This window comes from Manacus candei, unplaced genomic scaffold (genome assembly GCF_025592945.1).
Source record: "Manacus candei isolate 608988 ecotype Guabito, Panama unplaced genomic scaffold, ASM2559294v1 h1tg000014l, whole genome shotgun sequence".
Taxonomy (NCBI): domain Eukaryota; kingdom Metazoa; phylum Chordata; class Aves; order Passeriformes; family Pipridae; genus Manacus; species Manacus candei.
In genome coordinates, this window is record NW_026138062.1 from 54,661,977 (window position 1) to 54,682,768 (window position 20,792).

Below are 20,792 nucleotides of genomic sequence, written 5' to 3' on the forward strand. Positions count from 1 at the left end.
CTCCCTCTTGAGTGCCTCCTTTGCTGCAAAAGAATGTAATGCTTCCATACCACCACCACCACCCCTCACAAAGAGGAGAGCTCTGGATGCAGTGAGGTCTAAGCCTAGATGTGGTCCTGCAGCCCTAAATTCTAGGAGAGTAAACCCTCATGCTGATTATTCTCTCTAGCTTCACTTTCTTGTGTAATACAGTGTCAACATGGAGGTAGGGAGCATTAGAATTAAATGTAAATAGCAGGAGTGGCTATTTAGAGTGGTTTGAGGAGCAGACTCTATTTTTTGGGTAGTGTGCTTCCCCGTTATAGCATGGGCTCCTCACTCTGTGCAAAATCAAAAACTAACCTCTGGGATTTTGTGTTTGTATATACATTTTGTATACTACAGGCATTCAAGGTGATGAAATGGTTTAATGTACCATCAAAGACAAATTAAAGCTGCGGGAGATAAAGATTCACCTCTGGAAATATCTGGTGTGAGTGTACCTAATTAAAACAATGCTGCTTGTTCCTCTGCAGTGAGCTGTGTTGTTTACATGTTCAAAACACAGGGAAAAGGCCCAGGTATTTCCCGCTTCTCCAGTTCTAGCAAAACTCTTTTCTAGTGTGAGACCAGAGCAGGGCTTAGGCATTAGCCTGAAGCTCCTAATACCTGCACTGCCTTCCTGGGTCTGTCAAGACATGCTGGCTGCAGCTCAATTTTCTCTCTCTCACACACAGGGATAGACAGACATCCCTGCTGAAGCAAGATGATAAATAGGTAGCTACCTTAAGAGATAAGGAAGCTATGAAGAAGCCCGGCAACACAATTAATTAGGCTGAAATCACTGGAAAATGGATCACTGATTTTGGGCACAGCTGGAATGAATATCTAAAAATGTTTTGCTTCCATTCACACGACTAACTGCTAAGCTCCCTTTTTTATTCTATCATAGATTTTGTTCACTCATTAAAGAGAACCCTGGAGAAAAGCTATAGAAGAACCATCCCCACACTGTTATTTTTTTAGAGCAAAACTGGGCCTGCAAGGGACAGGAGGAGAGCGAAACCATTTGTGTTGGAGGAGAAAGGTTTCTAGCTGACACAGATGACAAAATTTTGGCAACTGTTTCAACCCTAGCATCCTTGAAAATCCTTTCCTTACACTAACAAATCTTTAAAAAAATTGTTATCAGTGCTTCTTTCCTTGGCTTTTCACGGGCGGGACCTTGACATTGTATGTTCTTATCAGAAGCTGCTGCAAATTACTTTTGTGCACTTTGCAAGGCAAAATAACTGGTCAGAGCCTGCTGCTGCAAGTGATGTTCTCTGTAACAGGGCTTTCTTTTTTCTTTTAGGAAAGAAAAAAAATGCCTTAAAGAGGCATTATAAAACCAGACAACACAGCATAGCCTCTTAAGATAGAAAACACTCTCCTACACCAAGCTTGCCTATTAGAATGACCAAGTTTAGCAGGGGTAGTGCTTATATGAGAATGAGTGCTGCATAGGGGACTGCAAGGAGATTTTGTCCTCTTGGGTACTACTCAGCCAAATGCTTGGCTTAGTTTGAGGTAGTTTTATACAACACTGCATAGCAGCCTTCATCTGAAATGTCATTTGTGAATGTCAGTGGTCAGACAGCAGTAGTTTGCTCAGTTCACACTCAGACCTGCTGGTGCTTCCTGCAGTCTCACCTAGAGCCAACATTTTCACATTTGGTTCTTGTTGACGTTGCTGGGTGGGGTTGCTGGGTGGCTCTGTGCTGCAGACAAGGCTGGCTTTGGTGTTCCCAAAGGGGCACAAAGGCAGATGCTGGAATGTGCTGTACACCCCGGAACAGTGTCAATGAGCAACAAGGCCAGAGTCCACCAGACCTCTGACCACCAGGAAACAGCTCGATGAAATTCTGAGTTATTGCACAGGTATAGAATTTGCAGACTAAAACATGATTCAGCAGCATCTAAAAAAGTTTAGCAATGCTATATTCTGTGTCAAGGTATAGTCATTTTTTAACTATGTTGATGTCTTCTCTTTGACTTCATTGTAAAACAAAGCCACCAAAATGCGTTTCTTACAACCATATGCCTGTAAGCTCAAAATGCCTAGATGTGGCAGCTCTGGGAAAGAGACTGTACTTTGAGATGTAGATTTACTCAAGGAAAGCTTCTGGCCTTCAGAGTGAGAGACACTGTTCCCTCTTGGAAACATTTTCCTCTCTCTTCTGGTTACACATTGACGAGAGGGAATAAGACTTAAATAATTAACTTTTGGGCATCTGTCCTGAATCACAGTCTGAATAAATACAACTTTTCATAGTGGGGAATAGTTATAAGACACTTTAATCAAGGTATGAAGATAACCACCTTAAGAGGCCTCAATGTTTCTGTGTGTTCAAATCTGAAAAATATCTCCTATTTCAGTAGTACCAAAATTCTTCCAGTAGAAGGGAGAAAGTGATTGTAAATGTTTCTTACATGGCCTCCAAAATCAAAGAGACTTACTTGTTGTAGTCTTTGCTATATTAGACAGCACATGAGTTGGACAATTAACTAGAAACAAACATTTAGTCTACTTTTCCCTTTTGTTTTAGGAAGAACTATTTCCTCAGATGAAATTAAAAATTGAATTATATATTTAAAGGCTGGAGAAAATTGCACCATATGGCAAAGGAAAATGTTTATATTTGGATCGATTTTGTAGATAAACTACCCTTGTAAATACACTGATTCCCTCCCCCTGCTGCATCCTCCAGGGATGCTGTGAAACAGCAGGGTTTGATTAGTCCTTAACCCACAAGTTTACAATATTTTTTTGAAAGATTTAACCTTGCTTGAATTTGTAGCAGAGATATGCACAACAATCAAATACAGAAAGCAGAACAGAGTGCAGACAAGAGGGCATGAGACTTTGGTACACATTGGCATGGATCATAGAAGATTTCCGAAGTCTTGGAATAACTGTAGGATGGACTTGTTTAATAGTCTCTCAGCCTAGTCAAACCCTGTGAGCTCTTATTTTTAAGCTCACCCACCAAATACCTTTCTTTTTCTCTCAGAAAATTGTTTCTGCAGCCTCTTTCACAGAGATACATGGTTGCCTCTGCAGCTGCATGGTAGTTGATCATGGCAGCACAGTGGTACAACATAGTACAGATATCATGTGTGGTTCTCATTTTATGATTCTGTGATATATCCTGACAATTTAGATGAAAAGGAGCCTCTGGAGGTCTCTGACCCAAGCGCTTCTTAAAGCAGCATCAGATCAGACAAGGTTGCTCTGGACCTTGTCCAGTCAATCTCTAAATATCTCTAAGGGTGGAGGTTTCACAAACCCTCTGTTGCAGGATTTGACCCCCCCTCATGGTGAATTTTTTTCCCACTGATTTCTACCTGGAATTTTCCTCATTGCCTTTCACCCTTTTACTGTTCACATCCCAGAAGCTGGGCTGGATTTTCTCCAAATGAGTAGTAAAAGACAGCGATGTGATCCCCCATCCGCCTTTAGCCTTCTCAGGACCGAGTACTCCCAGTTGTCTCATTCTCTTGTTGTACATCCTTGAAGTCCATCAACATGTGCAATGTGCTGTAATTCCTGAGTCTTATCTGGCAGGCTGTCAGTCTGCTGACAAGGTTTATTGTTACTGGAACAGAGAGGAAGGCCTCCATGTGAAGGCCTCTGGAAGATCAGTGCAGACACTGTTATCTCTGAGAGAAATTAAAGTCTAAACAGAGCGAGCTAACAGGGCTAGCTTCTTTCTTCTGCCTCCTTAGGGACAATTTAAAGTAGGGTTTATGTAGAAGGTTGCTTTTTGATAGCATGGTTCCCCCTGGTCATGCCAGTGAAGTGGGCACCGAGGTATTTGCCAGCTGCAAAGCAGTCTGTGGCAGGGCGTCTGAACCACTAAGAGCTGGCCTTTTGTCCCAGAAGTGGTACTCTGCTGCAGGCTCAGCTTGGAAACCTCAGGTGAAGAGCAGATTTACCATTTGCCTACAAGATGCACATGCCCAATTCCCCTTTGTTATTGATTCCTGAGGCATGATACTTACACAAACCTGACCAGCAAAATCTTCCCTTACCCTTGCTCTATGGCAGGGCATGCAGAACTATTCAAGCGTACAGGCATTGCCTCAGTTTTGGAATACATGCTGATCTGAAAGGGGAAAGGGGAAAACAGGCTAGGAGGATGTTCTATATAATTACATAGTTTGAAAAATCAGATAGAAAATTTGTGTGGCTTTAAAGGCCAATAGCAAGAGGCAGGATTAGAGAAGAAGATATTTCAGCTCTGTGAATGCTGCAGTCCCAGACCCCTGCTAATCTTCATTTCACTTCCAAGTGCTCCATGCCTGTTCAAATATAGCTCCAAAGGTACTCCACTAGACGCCCAGATCACAGGACTTGCAAATTAGTGGCCTTTGCAAACATTTCTGGTTTAAGATGTTTATGCTATCTTATACACCAAACTTATAGAACAGCTTGATTAAAGGCTGCTGTTTCTATGGCTACCTTAGTAGGGTTTACACATCCTTCAGCTCCACCTGCTCCACGTCCTATCCTTCATCCCCCAACTTCAGTGTCATGGGAAAAACAGAGAAGGCGAACAAAAAAAAACCACGGTGCTTTTATTTTCATGATGTTACACTGTCTTTCCTTTAAAACAGATTTTGATCTCATGTACTCCATAATAGTGTAAATGAAGCCACCTGAAGTCAGCTCAACAGTGCAGACAACTTCCATCACTACTGTTTCAGCTCCAACAGACTCTCTGAGTTTCTTAAGATGGCTTTCCTCCTTTAAAGAAAAGGAGGAAAGCCATCTTTCTTTAAAGATTCCTTCACAATTGTAACAATGGCATGCATTCCACCATCTTGGTTTTGTTGGCTTTAAATGAAAGCTGAGACTCTGGAGCCTGAAATTAGTGATTCTCCTGCCTCAGCAGAGCTGTCTTGAGCACTACCTCAGCTCCAAGGAACACACAGTGCTGTGAGGAGCAGCATGAGCAAACCATCAGACTGGCTGCATGCATGGAGCATTGAGAGGGTCTGACTGCAAGTGAAAGGTGTCTCACTGAAATGCTGGTAAGAAATGGATGATCTTTCACTACCTGGATTTCTCCAGACAAAAGAGATTTCTTTCAGTAAATAGGAGTACAGCACAAGGAGCAAAGCTCTTGATGGTCAGTGACTAGGGAGACAGAGGAGCTCATTTTCATGAAAACAGAACTTAAATGCAGTTGTCCCAGCCCCTCACTACCTATTTTCCCATTTCACAGCATCAGCTCCAGACGACAGTAGCTAACTTCAGGCATCTGCTCGCTCTCACCCTTTCCATGTCCATGTCTAGGTCTTATAGATTTATAGAAGCAGATCTAAAAAAATTCAAATGCCTGGAGGCAAGTCATCAAGATGTATTGGAGAAAGGATGCTGGAACTTCTGCTCCTCTACAGAGCTTAGCCAGATATCTCCAGTCTGCCAGCAGGCCCCTTCAGCCACTGCCATTTGTATAAGCTGGAAACAAGTCTTCTAGCAAGTTTAGGACCTAACGAGCCTCACTTGATTCTTCTAAGATATGGGCAAAAGTAGGTGATGCTGCTGCTCCCATTTTCCCTTTTACGCCAGGAGCCAGAGGTCAACATGCTCAGCAAGAACTGGGGAGCACAGATGCCCTCTCCTCCACAGAAAAAGCAGCACCTCTTCTCTGACGGGAGAAAGCCTTGACCAAAGAAGCTCATAGGCAGTTTTGTGGGAGGAGAGCAGGCACTTTCTTGGAATTTGGCCACACAGCACTCCAAAACAGGGTTAGATAACTGTGCAGCCCCATGCATCCAGGACTCCTGTGGTGTTTTCCTCTGAGTAATTACTGCGTGAATTAATGACCTCAGGCCCCCACCTTCACTCTCATACACAGGAGAACTTTGATTACTAGCCTACAAAGCATCACTTTTCCCTGTCTGCAGCCACTTATTCTTGATGCTTTTACTGAACAGTGCCAGAATTCCAAGGGGAGCAGGGAGAGATCCCACTTGGTGGGAAATACCACATGCCCATGCATGATACCCAGGGCAGTGCAGTTTGCAGGACACCACTGTTTGAGATTACCAAGAAAGGGAGCCTTGTGTGCAAGGGGAGACTGGGAGGTGCACTAAATAGGGAAGGTGCCCAGCAAGTTGGTATTTCTTTGGCACAAAGTGACATGGCATCCCATTGCTGTCTGGCACCCCTCTGCCATTTTGTGCTGCTGTAACATCAGTGGCCAAACTTGTGAGTCTGGCCATAAAAATTATTTATAAGAAAACAAGGTCAGGTGTCTTATCAGATAGTTTTAACATCACATTGCATTTTTAAAGATGATGAACATTATCAGTTTTCCTGTATGTACCATCTTAGTTTACTTAGCCTCATTGAAAAGACCTGATTTAGCCAGAGCAGTTAAATCAGTTAAACTCTTTGTGGAAATTCAGCTTATTCCCAGATACACTGGCCCAATGCCCCACAGATTTACGCGTCACATTTGTAACAAAGACCAAATATGCACACAGCAGGTTTAGCCATTTTGAGTAGATAATTCTTTTTACACCTTTACTTGGACAGCATAATGTAAAGATTAAAAAAACAATTGTTGTTAAACTCCTCCTAGGGACAACAGTTCAGGATAAATACTCATGCTGCAGCCTATTGACACAAACAAACCCCAAGGGACATCAGCTCCAAATAATACAACATCAACAGATTTCTGCCCTGCCTGTAAGACCGTATGTGCCCCCACATTCCCTCATTTCCATTCCCCAGTAGCTCCCTCAGCTATGGGCAGTAGCAGACTTCCTTGTCTACTCTGGGCAGCCAGAAAGCAGCTCTGACACAGCCAAGGGCCATTGGCTTCCTCATGAGGAGGCAACACTCACGTCTCAGGAAGAAACTTGGACAGGGAAGGGATGAGCACATATTTCTGCTACCTCAGAGAGCAAGTGTTTATGCTGGCAGCAGGTGTGACACTGCCTCTGAGCTATCCTCAGAGAGCAAAGGTCACATGCTGCTGGGGTGGTGCCAGCAGCTCCTGCCCACTCCATTAGCCTGTGCTGGCTGCCCTTATCCATGGGCAGAGACCAGGGCACCAGGTGAGTGATGTACCCACTGCCACAAACTTGTGGTGTCCTCTGAAAATGAACAGGTCTTGACTGCTACTCAGAAGAGTTTGCCTTACAAATTACCTATGTAGTGAAAGAAGAGGCTCTCTCAGCAGGGAGCACAGGGTGCTGATTTGGTTACAGGTGATTTCATTGCTCTGCGTTTAGAACCAGTGGGCAAAAACTGCCCCCACCATCAAAGGGTAACTTGTGTGCCTGTTAACTGATGCATCTTGTTTCTGTATCTGTTTTGAATACATCTGGGAAAGGCCCAAGCTATGGAAGATATTGGCCACAACAATTACTATGCCAGAGTAGGAAAGTGTGACTGAGTTGCAGTCAGACTTGGTAGGACAATCAAGTGGAAAAAGCAAGGCACATGGTTTTCCATGTCTGGATGTCCAGTGTAATAGAACTCTGGAGTAAAGCCCAACATAGGTAATGACATGGAACAGCCAGTTTAAAGCAAATGTATTTAAGCAAGTAAAAATTACTCGAACTGCTAAGGAATTCATTGGTCTCAACAAAAGCAGAGCACAGCCTTTGCTAACATGGAGACTTTCCTAATCTCCTCAGAGGTTTCCTGAAGGCCTTATCATATACTTATTGTTCCTTCTTTGCTGTCTTCAGTCTGGCTGGGACCTCATGTTGAGCTGCCTCTGTTTGGTGGGTATTGCAGGAGGCTGTTCACAGCTTGGAGAACCGAACCAGGTGTCGGCCAATCTCTGAGACTCTGGCACAGCCTGAAATACATGACACAACAATGAGAACGAAAGGTTTGTGGATGAAGCTCGGAAGCCCCCTTCTCTGAATTACAGTCTTGTCTTGTATGAACTGGATTGGGATAGGTTCGTACTTCAGTAGTTCTGTTCCTCAATGGCATCTTCAGCCTTGAGGTTAGGCACCAGACTTCCCACACAAGTAGAGTTAGAAACATGAAAAAAAATGATCCTTACAACAAGCTTATAGGTCTTTTCCAACCTAAAAGATTATATGGTTCTATGAATTTCACGCTTCCACTAAAAAGATCCCGACTTGCTGCTCTTGCTGAATCCAGTGCCCTTTTGCATGTAAAGTGTAAGAGCCTGCTGGAAAAAAAAAAAAAAAAAAAAAAAACAAAAAACAAAAACCCCACAAAACCAACAAACCCACCATGTAGGAATCTTTGCTAGTTGAAAAAGTGACCTGTAAAACCAACCGTGCCAACAGGATTTCAATTCCAGTCTCCTAGTCAGCATTGTTATCCACTTGAGTTCATGGTTGCTAGAGCATGAAAATCTTTAATAAGATCCTTTGCTGATGTCTGAATACTCCTGCACTGGATCTGCATGTCATGCTTAGTATCATAGAATATCCTGAGTTGGAAGTAGCCCACAAGGATCATGGAAGTTCATCTTCTGGCCCTGCATAGGACAGCCCAATGAATCACACCATGTGCCTGAGAACATTGTCCAAATGCTTCTTGAACTCTGACAGGTTTGGTGCTGAGACTTCCCTGGGGAGCCTGTTCCAGTGCTCAGCCACCCTCTTGTTCATATGTGAAACGAGTTTGCACTGGGCTCTGCAAGTTTGCTGTCAGTGAGGGGATCAAACATGGCAGCTACAGTTGGGAGCAACAGTGAGAAATGAGAGTGAGGAACAAGAGTAAAATCTTGGAGGAGACATGAAGGCTTTTAGGGCATGTAGAATGCAGAGGTTTCAACCTCCACGAACAGGCTGTATTCTCCAATATGCAGAGAAAAATTCTGCATCCATTTTTAATGGACTTTTCATGCAGAAAAAAATTGGTTCCATTTTGCCCTGATAAACAATATGTTAAATACTGAAAAACATATGCTACCGTTCCCAGCAGAACAGAAAATGCAGGTTTTGCTCAGCTTTACTTAGCAATTTTGTATCTCTTTAGCTGGGTCACAAAGCTGCTTTAACCTATTTCCTCCTTGCAAGTGTCATTGCTCTGACACCTGAAATGCCAAGTGATTTTCTAGGAAGCAAAGAATCACCTTAAGCATAGCAACTTGAACCGGCACAGGTCAGGTGGATTCCCTTTTTGTGACCCATCCATCAGACTTCTGATTTTATATGGCTTGCATGAAGAAACCTCTGTTTTACCCATTGCAAACAACCTGCAAAATACTTACCGGCCAAGGCCATCGACAAACGAAATTCATCCTGCAAAATTCTCAAAACGTCCTGGAGACCTTCTTCACCCTGCTCCGACAGAGAAAGACTCAGGGTAAAAGGAGCAATGCTGCAGGATGCTTGCACTGTGAGAGCTGGGACAGTCCCTTAACCTCGTGCCAATTCCAAGCTCTCATACAGATGAATGATTAAAACTTTATGATGGATGTGCTCAGTTCATTGCAGATTAATTTAAATGCTTTTCCTTTTGTGATACATCGGAACACGGAAAGAAAACAAAGTTGTTTTTCACTTGTGACATTTTCTAGCTGGTTTCTTCTCTTAGCTTTCAGTTTTCCTCTGCCAATTGGCTTGTTATTTAAAATGTCAAGCCTTACAATGCTGACAGTTTTCAATTAAGTAATGAGAGTTTTATATATGATACTGCTTTAAAAACTTTAGTTTACTCAAATACTGGTCTGAATCTTCAAAAATAATATATTGTGTGTTTTCCCCTGAGTAAGTGACACCAAGAAGCTCAAAATCCAATAAATTGTATATAAGATTTTGAGTTTCTTGTAAAATACTGGATGATTTTTTCTTTTCTTTTTTTTTCTTTCTCTTAAATTTTCTTTTTGCTTCTTACAATAAAGAATGTTTTGGGTGCAGACAACGTTAGTGCTTGTTCATGTCCTTCCTCTTTGTATGCTAGGGTAACACACCGAGATACATCTTTAGGAATACTCTAACTTACTCATCTTTAGGAATTTAATACCAAAGCACAGTTAAACTCCCCAAATTCCATCTCCGTTCTGCTTGCATTGTGGAAAAAAAGCAGTCAACTCACAGCAGCACCCTTTTCATGTTAGGCCCTTTTTTTATGTTTACTGGCAAAAGAAACAGTACTGACAACTCTTCCGGGTTTCTCAGAAGATTCAGGTGACTTCTTGCTTAAAATCTAGCTACTGGAATCCACAGCAATCACACCACTGGACAAGACTCTCATTCAAAAGATAGGAAATGTTTCTAGGCCATAAAAATAAAGATTTTTTTATTCTAGAGAAAAGTTTGGAATCTCCAATCCAGAGGCTAAATAGCAAAAATTTAGTAAAGCAAACAACTGATGTAATAATATTTTAATTATATTATGTTAACTTTCTGCATCAGAGGCCTAATTCATGACTCTGGATTGTAGAAATATTCCCATAGTTAAGAAGCAGCATATATAGGAAATTGTGACATTCAGTGGTATTTTTAAATCACAGAAATGTCAGATTTGAGGTGATTCCACTTAAAAATCCATTAAAAAAAAAAAAGAGAGAGAGAGATTCTTTACCAGTAAAAACTTTTTCTCTATGACTTCAGTAACAACAGAGTGTTGAAGCAGTCATATGAACTGAAAGCTCCTCACTCACCTTGTAAGCCAGACCCCATAAAGCTGGTCTTCCAATAAAGACACATTTTGCTCCCAGTGCCAGTGCTTTTAACACATCACTTCCTTTTCTTATTCCACCATCTAAGTAAACTTCAACTCTGCCTCGGACTGCCTCCACAACTTCAACCAGAGCATCAATCTGCAAAGAAGCATCCAGTCTCACCTTGAGGTCAGCCTTTGATTCCAAGAGAAAGAGGATATATTCCAAAGAGACAGGCGGGGAGACAATGCTTCCATAGCATACCTTCTCAAAATAAAATGTGATGATGCATCACAAATAGCTCAGCACCAAAGGCTGCACGATAAAGTGCAGCTCCCTATTCTGTTTACGGGATAGTTAATATGATTTTCCAGTGCTTTGCCTATATTGATATTTTTGCTAGCACTTCTGGTGAGTGCTTTATGAAAGATTTTATATATAAATTTCAATGAAAATAACTGTTATTAATATTTTACTTTTGTTTGAGACAAATGTTTGTAAAAAAGGCTGATGTCCAAACTGCCTACAGTTTACATTTCAACCTAATCCTGGTGACCACCTGTCAAATGCCTCCTCAACCCCCCTAAAGCATCTATGAAGGATTTCATTTGCTTTGTATGACAGGCAACATATCATTTCCTCCAGGTTAAGTCTCCTGATTCCCTAAGGTCTTTTTTGTAGAGTCCAACATGGACTAGAGTCCCAGTTGCTAGTGCAGGGCAGCACCATACAGAGATGCTGGCTGTGGTCTCAAAGGCAGTACAACCAGAGGCAGGACATTACACTAGACCTAATTAACTCTCAGCAAACCCAAATGGCTCTTTTCTGCAGTTTCTTATGCCCTTTTGCCTCCTTTCAATTTTTTTTTTTTTTTTTTTTTTTTTTTTTTTTTGAGTAGAGCAGCTATAACTAAGAATACTAAGCAGATTTTTCCAGTTAATCCATTTTTTTTTCCCAGGATTTCAGACTAAAAACTTTCAGGCTGAAATTTTCTAGGAGTAGCTCATCAAGGACAGGGACAATAGATTCTATTGTCAGGCTTGGTACCAAAAGAATATCACAGCCAAACTAGGTATCTACTACCCTGTCTGTGTATGTAAAGAAACTTTTATAGTAGAAGAGCAATTCAATATGGATACCATTTCTGTTATTATGCCCTCAGCATTTAGACTATAAATATTTCTTATTCATTATTGTCAGGCTTGATGTAGAATAGAAGACAATTCCCTGGTACCTATTTTTATTTCACAAAAGAAAACAGAGAAAAAAACATACATAAGATACTATGCAATGCAGAACTGTAAAATAAGGACAATCGGAAAAACTGAGAGAAGCCAAATTAAACCAGTGAAATACACATATGTCCAAACAATGCTTGATTTCTTTGTACAGTTTAAAAAGCAGGGGAATTTTTTTCCAGATAAGTTATCCTTTTTTTGGCTCATGAAAGTCAATAAATTCCCATTTAGACTTGAGTCCGTAAATACGCAAGCAGGCCTCTCACTAAATCTAGCTGCGTTGTTTTGCATGTTTTGACAGATGTGAACAATGAGAATACATTATGCTTTCATTTGTACATTTTTGGTTTCAGAGCTTCGTTTTCCTTTTGCTGCAGTGTGCAAAGAGTTTGTGTGCACTGCACCAGCTCATGGAGACGCAGGCAGAAAACATTTCCTGACTTAGGCCAGTACTTTATCTACAGTTATGTGGTTTCTGCAACACTCACAGAACCCTCCCAAGAAGCTGAGAAAATACTTCGGTGGGTAGGTCATGCCAAGTTACAGATCTTACAAGTTTAAAGCTAAAGTACATCTGCACACACCCACGACCACTGAACAAATAAATACAAGTCCACCAAAAGTGTACAGACAGAGCTGGTCATAGAGATACCCAGGTTAACGCAAATATGCAGACTGTAAGCAGTCATGGGACATACATTTTCTCACTTACAGTGGCAGGTCCTTCATCCAGTTGTCTTCCACCATGATTGGACACAATAATTCCCTGGACTCCATGTCTCACAGCCAGCTCTGCATCTTCTTTCGTCAAGATGCCTTTGATGATGATGGGCAGGTGGGTCAGGCTCTGCAGCCAGTAGATATCATTCCAGGTGACGGAAGGATCCAAGCTGTTGGGTGGCAGTCCATACTCAGAACGGTCATCTCCCTACAGCCATAGAACAAAAGAAAGCCTCATCTGAGCTGCAACAATTCAGAGGTCCCTTGAAGTCTTTCCTTGCCATAGAAAAGATTAATTAAACTTGCTAACAAACATGTTCATCAGCTCCAGAAAGCATATGTCTCTGAAGAAGAATAATTACAGTGGGGGTGGAGATCAGTTTGTCTTAGGCATTTGGATGGGGATTTTGAAGTCGGAACCCAGGTTGGCAGGAGATCAAGGCAGGATGCTGCAGAACCAGAAGGGGAGAAGATACACCCTGGGTAGAGCAGATGCCAAAGCAGCAGTTACCCAGTGGTTTTGTCTCATGTGGTACATGCCAGCAGAGTGAATGAAAGGACAGGCTCATTTTACAAACCTCAAAGTCTCGTTCCAAGTTCTTCAGTTTTATGTGGGGTGGAAGGCAGAAACCGTTGCGGATATCATCGCGTCTTTTGCCCGTGTAGGGCAGATCCGCGGTGAGGACAAGGGCCTGGAAACCCAAGGCCTCCGCTCGTTGGACCAGCTGACGGGAAGCTGCCCTGTTGCGGTGGATGTAGAGCTGGAACCACCGGAGGCCCCCGGGAGCGGCCGCAGAGATCTCCTCCAGCGTGCAGGTGGAGTACGTGCTGGCAATGTAACAGGTGTTCATGGCTTTGGCTGCTTCAGGACGTATTGAAAAAGAATCAGAAACAAAGTGATTTGAACCATCTCACCAGACATCAGACACAAAATTTTGTGCTCTTTGCAGAGACTTCCTGAACTCCTGTTTTATGTATATCCTATGAAGCACTGTGCAATTATGACCCCCGGGTTAAAAGTAGCTGTATTTACCATGCAGTAGTGTAGGATCATGGTTAAGAAAGTGGGAAAGAGAGAGACAATTTACCAAGTTGCGCGTTCATTTTGCAACTACTTTTTTTGAAAAAACATGAATTTTTTCTTTATGACTGAGTTTTCACAGGAATGCACTCTCAATTCCACTTGGTGTTCACAGAAATACACAGAAGAAAAGAGTAATTTTAAAGCATCAGGTCTCCAAACCCACCATAGGATTTGTGAAGAGATACCATCCCTCTTTTTTCTCCAAGGGAGACACTTCTTAACCAGTAACAAGGAATTCACAGTCTGAGTCTCATCCACCACTTTTATGACTTATCTAGAGCCACCAGGACTGAGAATCTTGTGTGGTTCTTGGTGTGAGTCAGAAATGGGTCCACTGCCCTTGTCTTAAGTTTGCAGCAGATTCCACAGTGAGGATCTTGTAATAGTGGTAGCTGGAGAAGTAGAGCAATGCCTATACAGGTTCCCATGCAGAGTGTCATAAAGTGGGAAAAGAGTTTGCCCCTTCAAGCCTGAAAACTTTTCTCAGTCACACTCCAAGCCATCCTAAAAGCTTCTTGAGGCTTTTACACAAACCACCCTTTTCGCAACATGGCAGCAGACCAGAAGAGTACCTCTGGCTGTGCTTTTCTCTCCATCAGGCCATGCTAGCTGGTGGAAGCCAGTGGGGGCGATTCCTACGGGAAAGCTGATTTCAGTCCCCAGGATCTTAGTCCTAATATCCATCATGGATACATCCCACAGCACACGTGGCTGGAAACGAATTCTGCAAGGCAAAAAGAGCCACATTCAGGATAGTAGATGTTCAGTGACTTTTCTGAAGTTTCATGGAAACCAGGTCTTCATTTACCAACTACAAGGCAGGAATCTGAGACAATAAATAGAACAGCATATAACAGAGGTTCAACCACTTCCATTTTCCATTAATCCTGCTTACTGGCCACAGTACTTAATTTCTTCACTTCCCACTTCATCTCACCTTGTGGGTCCCTTCCAATTCAGCATATTCTGTGATTCTGTGTCTTGTTCTCCCATTGTCCACCTCCCAGGTTGCTTCTCCTTACAGCCCAATCCCAGGTTGGTGCCTTCCACTCCACCATTCGTATGTCTGTCCTCACTGTACAGTGTGCCTGCCCTCACACTCTGCAGCATGTTCCCCAAATCCCATCCTACTTACTTAGACTTCCTGCTTTTCTGCAAGAACTCCCTGTTGCTTCTCAATCTATTATAGCTACTCATCTCCTTTCCTGTCATGCCTGTATACCACACAGTACTGTACCATACCCTACCAGTTGCCTGTACCCTCAGCATCACTTATGCCTCACACAATCTGTGTCACAGTCAGGCTGGCATCAGACCATGCAGCATGTATCATTCAGGTAAGTGCATTTTGCTTGGGGATCACCTTGAAAAGGCAAGGTCTTAGGTGTCTTTGCTTGTGAAGTCCAAACACTTGCACAAAAATGTAGTTTAAAAGCTCCCGGTACAACACCCCTCGTTTCCTCCTCACATTACCTTTTATATGCCAAGATGTTTTCATCTCGTGTGTTACAGTCATCTGCTCCAGCTGCAAAATAATCCCAAGCAATCTTGGGTAAATACTTTTTAGCGTAGGCTTCAAAGTCTGAAAGACACACCATAGCCATTGCTGAGAGAGGCTCTGGGAACCTTGAAGAAAAGAATAACATGGAGGAGAAATTAGATCCCTGAACTGTCATTCTCTCTTCCAGGGGCTCTCATGTCACTCAATGCAAATCTTTGAGCCCTCTGTCTTTTAGAAGACCTGCTGAGAGGTTGTCTCTGTCTATTGAGCGCATCAGTCTATGAATGCATCTTCTCCCCTAGTATGAGAAAAACTTGCAGATGAAGCTATAGGAAGCTTGCATCTCTGTGCCTTTATTCTGTTTTAAACAGCAGCCTGAAGAGGACGTTTTAGGTCCTCTGATCTTTTAGTTGCATAATTCTGTCATAAGTTCCATCTTAAAACTAGCTGGGTTATTTGTTCCACTAATTCTCCTCAAAGTTTGTCCCAGAACATCATTTGCTAGATTACCCCTAAGGACAGCTCCTTGACTGAACAATTAGTTATGGAACACAGTGATGGAATTTGAGATTATGAAATCTGGAAACAAGTAAATGCAGAGTCTACATCTAACCTGCTCCAGCATGAACACATTGTAAAACTATGTCCAGACTCTGACTGCAAGTGGAACAGCAACTCTGTGGAAAAAAACAAAGCATTTTCTACAGATCTTCATTTTTCTTCTCTAACAAATATCTTCTGGGTGTTCGAATTACATGACATATACTATAAAAGGAGCATACAGAATTTGGACAAACCATGAGAAAATACTGGCAAAAAACAATTTCTGCAAAATGAAACATGTTTCTAAGAACTACCCTCAGCCTTTCAGGGAAGACAAGTGATGTTGTGTTACCCAGATGTCTAATCAAACCAACAAAAATGCTGCCCAGCAAATGCCTGCACTTACATACTTTTGAAGTAGCCAGGACTAAAAACTGTGCAAATTAATGTTTTAGCAAACCATGGCTGTGTGTGAGGAAAAACATGTACAAAACACAGACAAAGGCAATTTGCTAAATTGTTTACTGCAATTACTTCCACAGCTCTGATTAAAATAGGCATTTAGTAAGGTATATGAAAACATGAAGTTTTTAAACAGCTGTGGTTCAGTCTGATTTTTCTAAAAAACATACAAGAAGAAGTAAATATTCTAATTTTCAGGATTAGCCTCCCACCACAGATTAGCAGGGGTTGCAAGATTCACCAAAATCAGTCCCGTGTGTCTGATGTTGTACAGTTCTGGCACAGATAAACACACAGGTTATGTACACAGAAACAACCTGTCAAACTGCAGGCATGGAGATGTCTCAGTGACTGAGGTACCTGTGTTTACATTTGAAAATTAGGACTTAAAATTCTATGCTAGAAAAGAGCCCAAGATGAGGGAGTCACTGGAAGATGAAGAAGAAATGCGACTGATTTCTTCAGTATTATTTTGTCTCATCTGACAGGCATTAGGTAGCCAGTGGTGTGAGTATGCCAAGCCCGCTCTCTACGCATTCAAGACATCAAGCACTGCCGACAGCACAAGTCTTCACATATATACTGTGACATACTTTAAACAATGTGTCACAACTTCTGCTTTTCCAACTCTTACAAAGGTCAAAACCAGAAAGCACAATAAGATAAACCAAGTCCTCTCACAGCAGAATAAACTGCAATTTTAAACAACCCAGGCTCCCAATTCAGGTCTCAGTTCAGACTTACTTTGGGTTTCAGAGAGAGCTGCAGGAGGTGAAAGCTTCTCCCTCAAGTTTGCCTGCAAACAGGATGTAGAGAAGGTCTTTTCACTGAGTAGATTCTGTTTTTTCTAGAATCAATAAACAACCGTCAGAGATAAAAGCTCAATCCTGTGGTAAACTTTGTACTGTTTGTATAACACTAATGTTGTTTTGCTATCAGGTGATTAAAAATACCTTCTGAAAACATGCATCACCTTGTCAGTGGTGCGATTGCTTGGGACAGAGCCTCGGAGCTGAGCTCTGGCAGCTGCTGATGGCTGTGCATTCATTTAGGAGAGCAACACTATTTCAGGGGTTTTACTGAATCTCTAAACTGTTGATAACTTGCTGTTTCATGTGCTACAGATCCTACCAAAATGATGATCCACAGACAGAGTGAATTGTAACAACCCATAGCTACAGAGCTTGGACTTTTTACCAGTACATGTGAAAGAGATATTTTTTTGCCTCCTACAGGCAACTACAACTAAAATACCCTTTGTCTTCTGCCATTTTTAATGGGCTATGAGTGCTCTCATGATCCAGTTGCTCTCCCACTGGGCTTGCAGATTCCCTCCTTTGGTCCCCCACTCAGTCATCTCCCAAGAGGATTGCCAGTCCTCCTTTTTCTGTGCTTGGAGCTGGTGGGACTTCTCTGTGCCTCCCTCCATCTCCTCTGTTAGCATTACAAACCAGGACTGAGGTGCCAACAGATTTTAAATTTACAAGATACGAAAAATAAACACTGGACAGTTTTATTTGTCTTTTGGTTTTTTAGCCTTTGGGGTAAAAAAATGCTTTCAACATTTACATGCATCTCTGAGATCTTGAAACTTTGATGTTTACTAACCGAAAATTGAGATATTATGATAAGAGGCGTAGAGAGTGAGGAAGAAACTTGATAAAACACTCCCAAAGTTTTACAAGTACTGTTGTCCTCTCAGTCCAAGCAGCCCAGATGGGGCAGTGAGAAGCTGAACAGAACTGCAGCCTCAGAACCTGGTGTTCACCTGGCTAGTCTGGTCCAGGTCTGCAGACCTAAAGTTTCTGACAGCAGAAATTGTAGTTCACTGACACCATCTATGCAGCTGCAATGAACCCCTGTTCTGTTAGATATGTTCACAAGATCCTGCCCAAACTAAATCAGGCATGGTCATCTCTACTGTTGTGTTCTGAAACTTGTTAAAATTCAGCCTTCAGAGCTCATTATCTGCCAACAGCACTGTGAAGTTAGCTTCTGGCATGGATAGTTATGGATACAGGTGTCACAAACCAGACAAGGTGTCACACTTAGCTAGAGTGCCCATGAGCTCTTTGGTTTGCTTTCCTGCTCAGGAAGAGCTGTGCAGTAGATGGCCTTCAGGTCACTTCTGAAGAGAAAAGCTGTGTTCTCTGTATGTGCACACAACCCTGGGAAAGGACGGAAAATCCTGCCCTCATTCTTTCTCCGCTAGATGTCAGGTTTGGGTCATATATATCAATTTATGTTGTTAAAAACAACAAAAAAACCCCAGTACTTGCTGGCCTTCAAGACACTATGGCCTTAAACCCACTACGATCACATCACAAGAATGCCTGCTAATATATTTGGAAATCTTCATTCTCTATGTTTTATTCTTAACATTTTCTGGTGCGACAGCACAGTAATAAATGTAACTACATCTGGTCTGCCCTGATCTTTGTTTCAGCCTACAAGTTGTCTGCAGGGTCCTCTGTCATATTTCTCATTATGCTGATCAAAGGACTCCCCTACTTTAGGGATGCACATTGCAGGCAACTCACCAAACCATAAAGTTTATGGTTTCATGATTATCATAATTTTACATGAATTAAAAATAGTCTGTGACTACTCTATTTTGGATCAGGAAAGGGGAAAAATCTCTGCATTTGTGCTGTGGCTTTTAAAAGGCTGTACTTTGCATCTAGATATATTTTCTTCCTTCAGCAATGGGCTCAATTCAAAGTAGCAATGACTTTTTTGTCCCAAAAGTGGTATTTTCTCTGATACTAGTAAAAGTCCCATGATTTAGCTGTGAAGCTGTTAAATTCTAAGAAAATCAAAATTTGCCACAGAGATAATATCTTTGATTACAGCTCCTGTATATACTCAAAAAAAGTGGACAAGTTTTAAAGCTCTGGAGCCCTTTCACTGGAGCACAATAAAAGTACCTCCCTCCCACCCTCCATTATTCCTTCCTTCCCTCCCTTCCTCCTACCCTTCATCCCTCCCTCCATTATTCCCTGCCTCCCTCCCTTTAAAAACTTTGCTGGAAGCCTTGCTGCCTTCTTTTGAAAACTGAATAAAATAATATAGGAAATAATTGCACATCTGGTCCAGGCTTGCAGGTAGAATGTCAAGCAGTCAACAGCCAAAGCTCAGTTTTTGCACAGATCTGCATAGCCGGGGTTTTGCAGCTGCTTACTTTTCAATACTAACATAGTCAAAAGCTTGTGGGTCCAAACACAAAGATCCTCTGTAAATCTGTGCTCCAGTTCCTATTACAGTCACGATGCTCATTACTCCAGTTGGCTGTATTTGTTTGCTTTTCACAGATGGCAAATCACTGTGGGTCAAGTTGACATCTCTCTCACTGATGCATCCACTAGTGGTTGGTTCAGTCTGGGACTTTGAAACATTTCAGTGAAGAATCTGGTGAACTCTAAGCAATGTAAATAATTCAGATGGCATAACAGTTTGCATACAGTCGCCACTGTTTTTCCTTATCAGATGTCTTTCTTGAGCATATGCCTCATGTTTGGAAGGAAAATTCTTGTCAGTCATACCAGAAAATCTATCCCAAATTGAATATTTAAATAGCCATCCCTCTGTTATAGGAGGAGATGGCAACGAATCTTATATTTAACGCAGCCTAACACTTTTGATTATAAGACATGTTTTTCAGCTGCTTCTAATTTTTTCATATTTTGATCATTCTAGGCTGAAATTTTCCATCCTTGATCTCTGTGTTGGGTTGAATTTTATTTTGGGGACATTTCACTGAAAGTTGGTCAGCAACTTCCAAGAATGAGGTTGGTGAAAAATGATGGTTGGCCTATGCTGAAAATGTCTTACAATGGTTTCACTGCAGTTCAGTGCTTCATGCAGGGGCCTGAAATTAGTGGGACCTGATCCCTGGAATCAACATCCTGGACTTCTGGCCATATGAAAATTCTGTCAGATCTGACCCAGCTGTAAATCATTGCTTTCCACTTGCACATGATCACCAGAGCTTGCCTGAAATCCAGATATTATCTTTGCTGAACACTTGCCTAGTGCAGAGCATGCTTCTGCCATAGGAACTCAGAGAGCCCAAAATATGAGCAGAGGACAGAGAGCTGGCCTGACCCCACTCTCCCACACCTCATGCCACCTGGGTTTGGACTCAGCCTGAAACAGCAATAAAGGAGAGAAGGAAGACAAAAATAATGGCTTAAAAGTGGAGCTGTGGGACAGCACCTAGGGACAGGCAGGGTGGGATGTGTAGAGGCAACAAGGTCAGAGGCAGAGCAGATGGAAGCCAAGAGGGCAGGGACATCTTGGGATGACAAGGCTTCAGGAGGATAGAAGAATCAAGAGAAGGGGACAAATTAGGGGAAGAGACAGAAGGGCACTGCCTGTGACATACTGCTCTAGTGTTCTAGGAGACTATCAGATATTTGGCTGTTCTTTCTGCAACCACCTCTGCCTCCAAAATCCAGAAGAGAGTTTGATTTATTCTCAGCATTACTCTGCAGAACAGCAAACAGCTACGGAGTCCTTTGGGAAAATGTGTCTCATGTACCTGGGTTTAAATTTTCAGAAAGGAAGTGTTTTCTGCTAGCAGATTACCCCTCTAGTTCATGTGACAG

At 42.1% G+C, this 20,792-nt stretch overlaps 1 protein-coding gene across 2 annotated transcripts; it reads right to left on the bottom strand.

The window, feature by feature from the left end:
- Nucleotides 1-6,025: 6,025 nt before the first annotated feature.
- On the bottom strand, nucleotides 6,026-17,028 carry HAO2 (hydroxyacid oxidase 2). 2 transcript variants are annotated; one of them, XM_051780293.1, is made up of 8 exons: nucleotides 16,930-17,028; nucleotides 15,153-15,305; nucleotides 14,252-14,403; nucleotides 13,174-13,454; nucleotides 12,588-12,803; nucleotides 10,638-10,796; nucleotides 9,243-9,312; nucleotides 6,026-7,844 (listed from the first exon to the last, which is right to left on the bottom strand). In XM_051780293.1, the coding sequence occupies exons 2-8, from the start codon at nucleotides 15,281-15,283 to the stop codon at nucleotides 7,789-7,791; spliced, it is 1,065 nt and encodes a 354-aa protein (XP_051636253.1). In that variant the 5' UTR covers nucleotides 15,284-15,305; nucleotides 16,930-17,028; the 3' UTR covers nucleotides 6,026-7,788. The 2 variants fall into 2 exon arrangements, with proteins under 2 accessions (XP_051636253.1, XP_051636252.1); XM_051780292.1 differs by having other exon boundaries at nucleotides 6,027-7,844; nucleotides 13,174-13,457.
- Nucleotides 17,029-20,792: the final 3,764 nt, after the last annotated feature.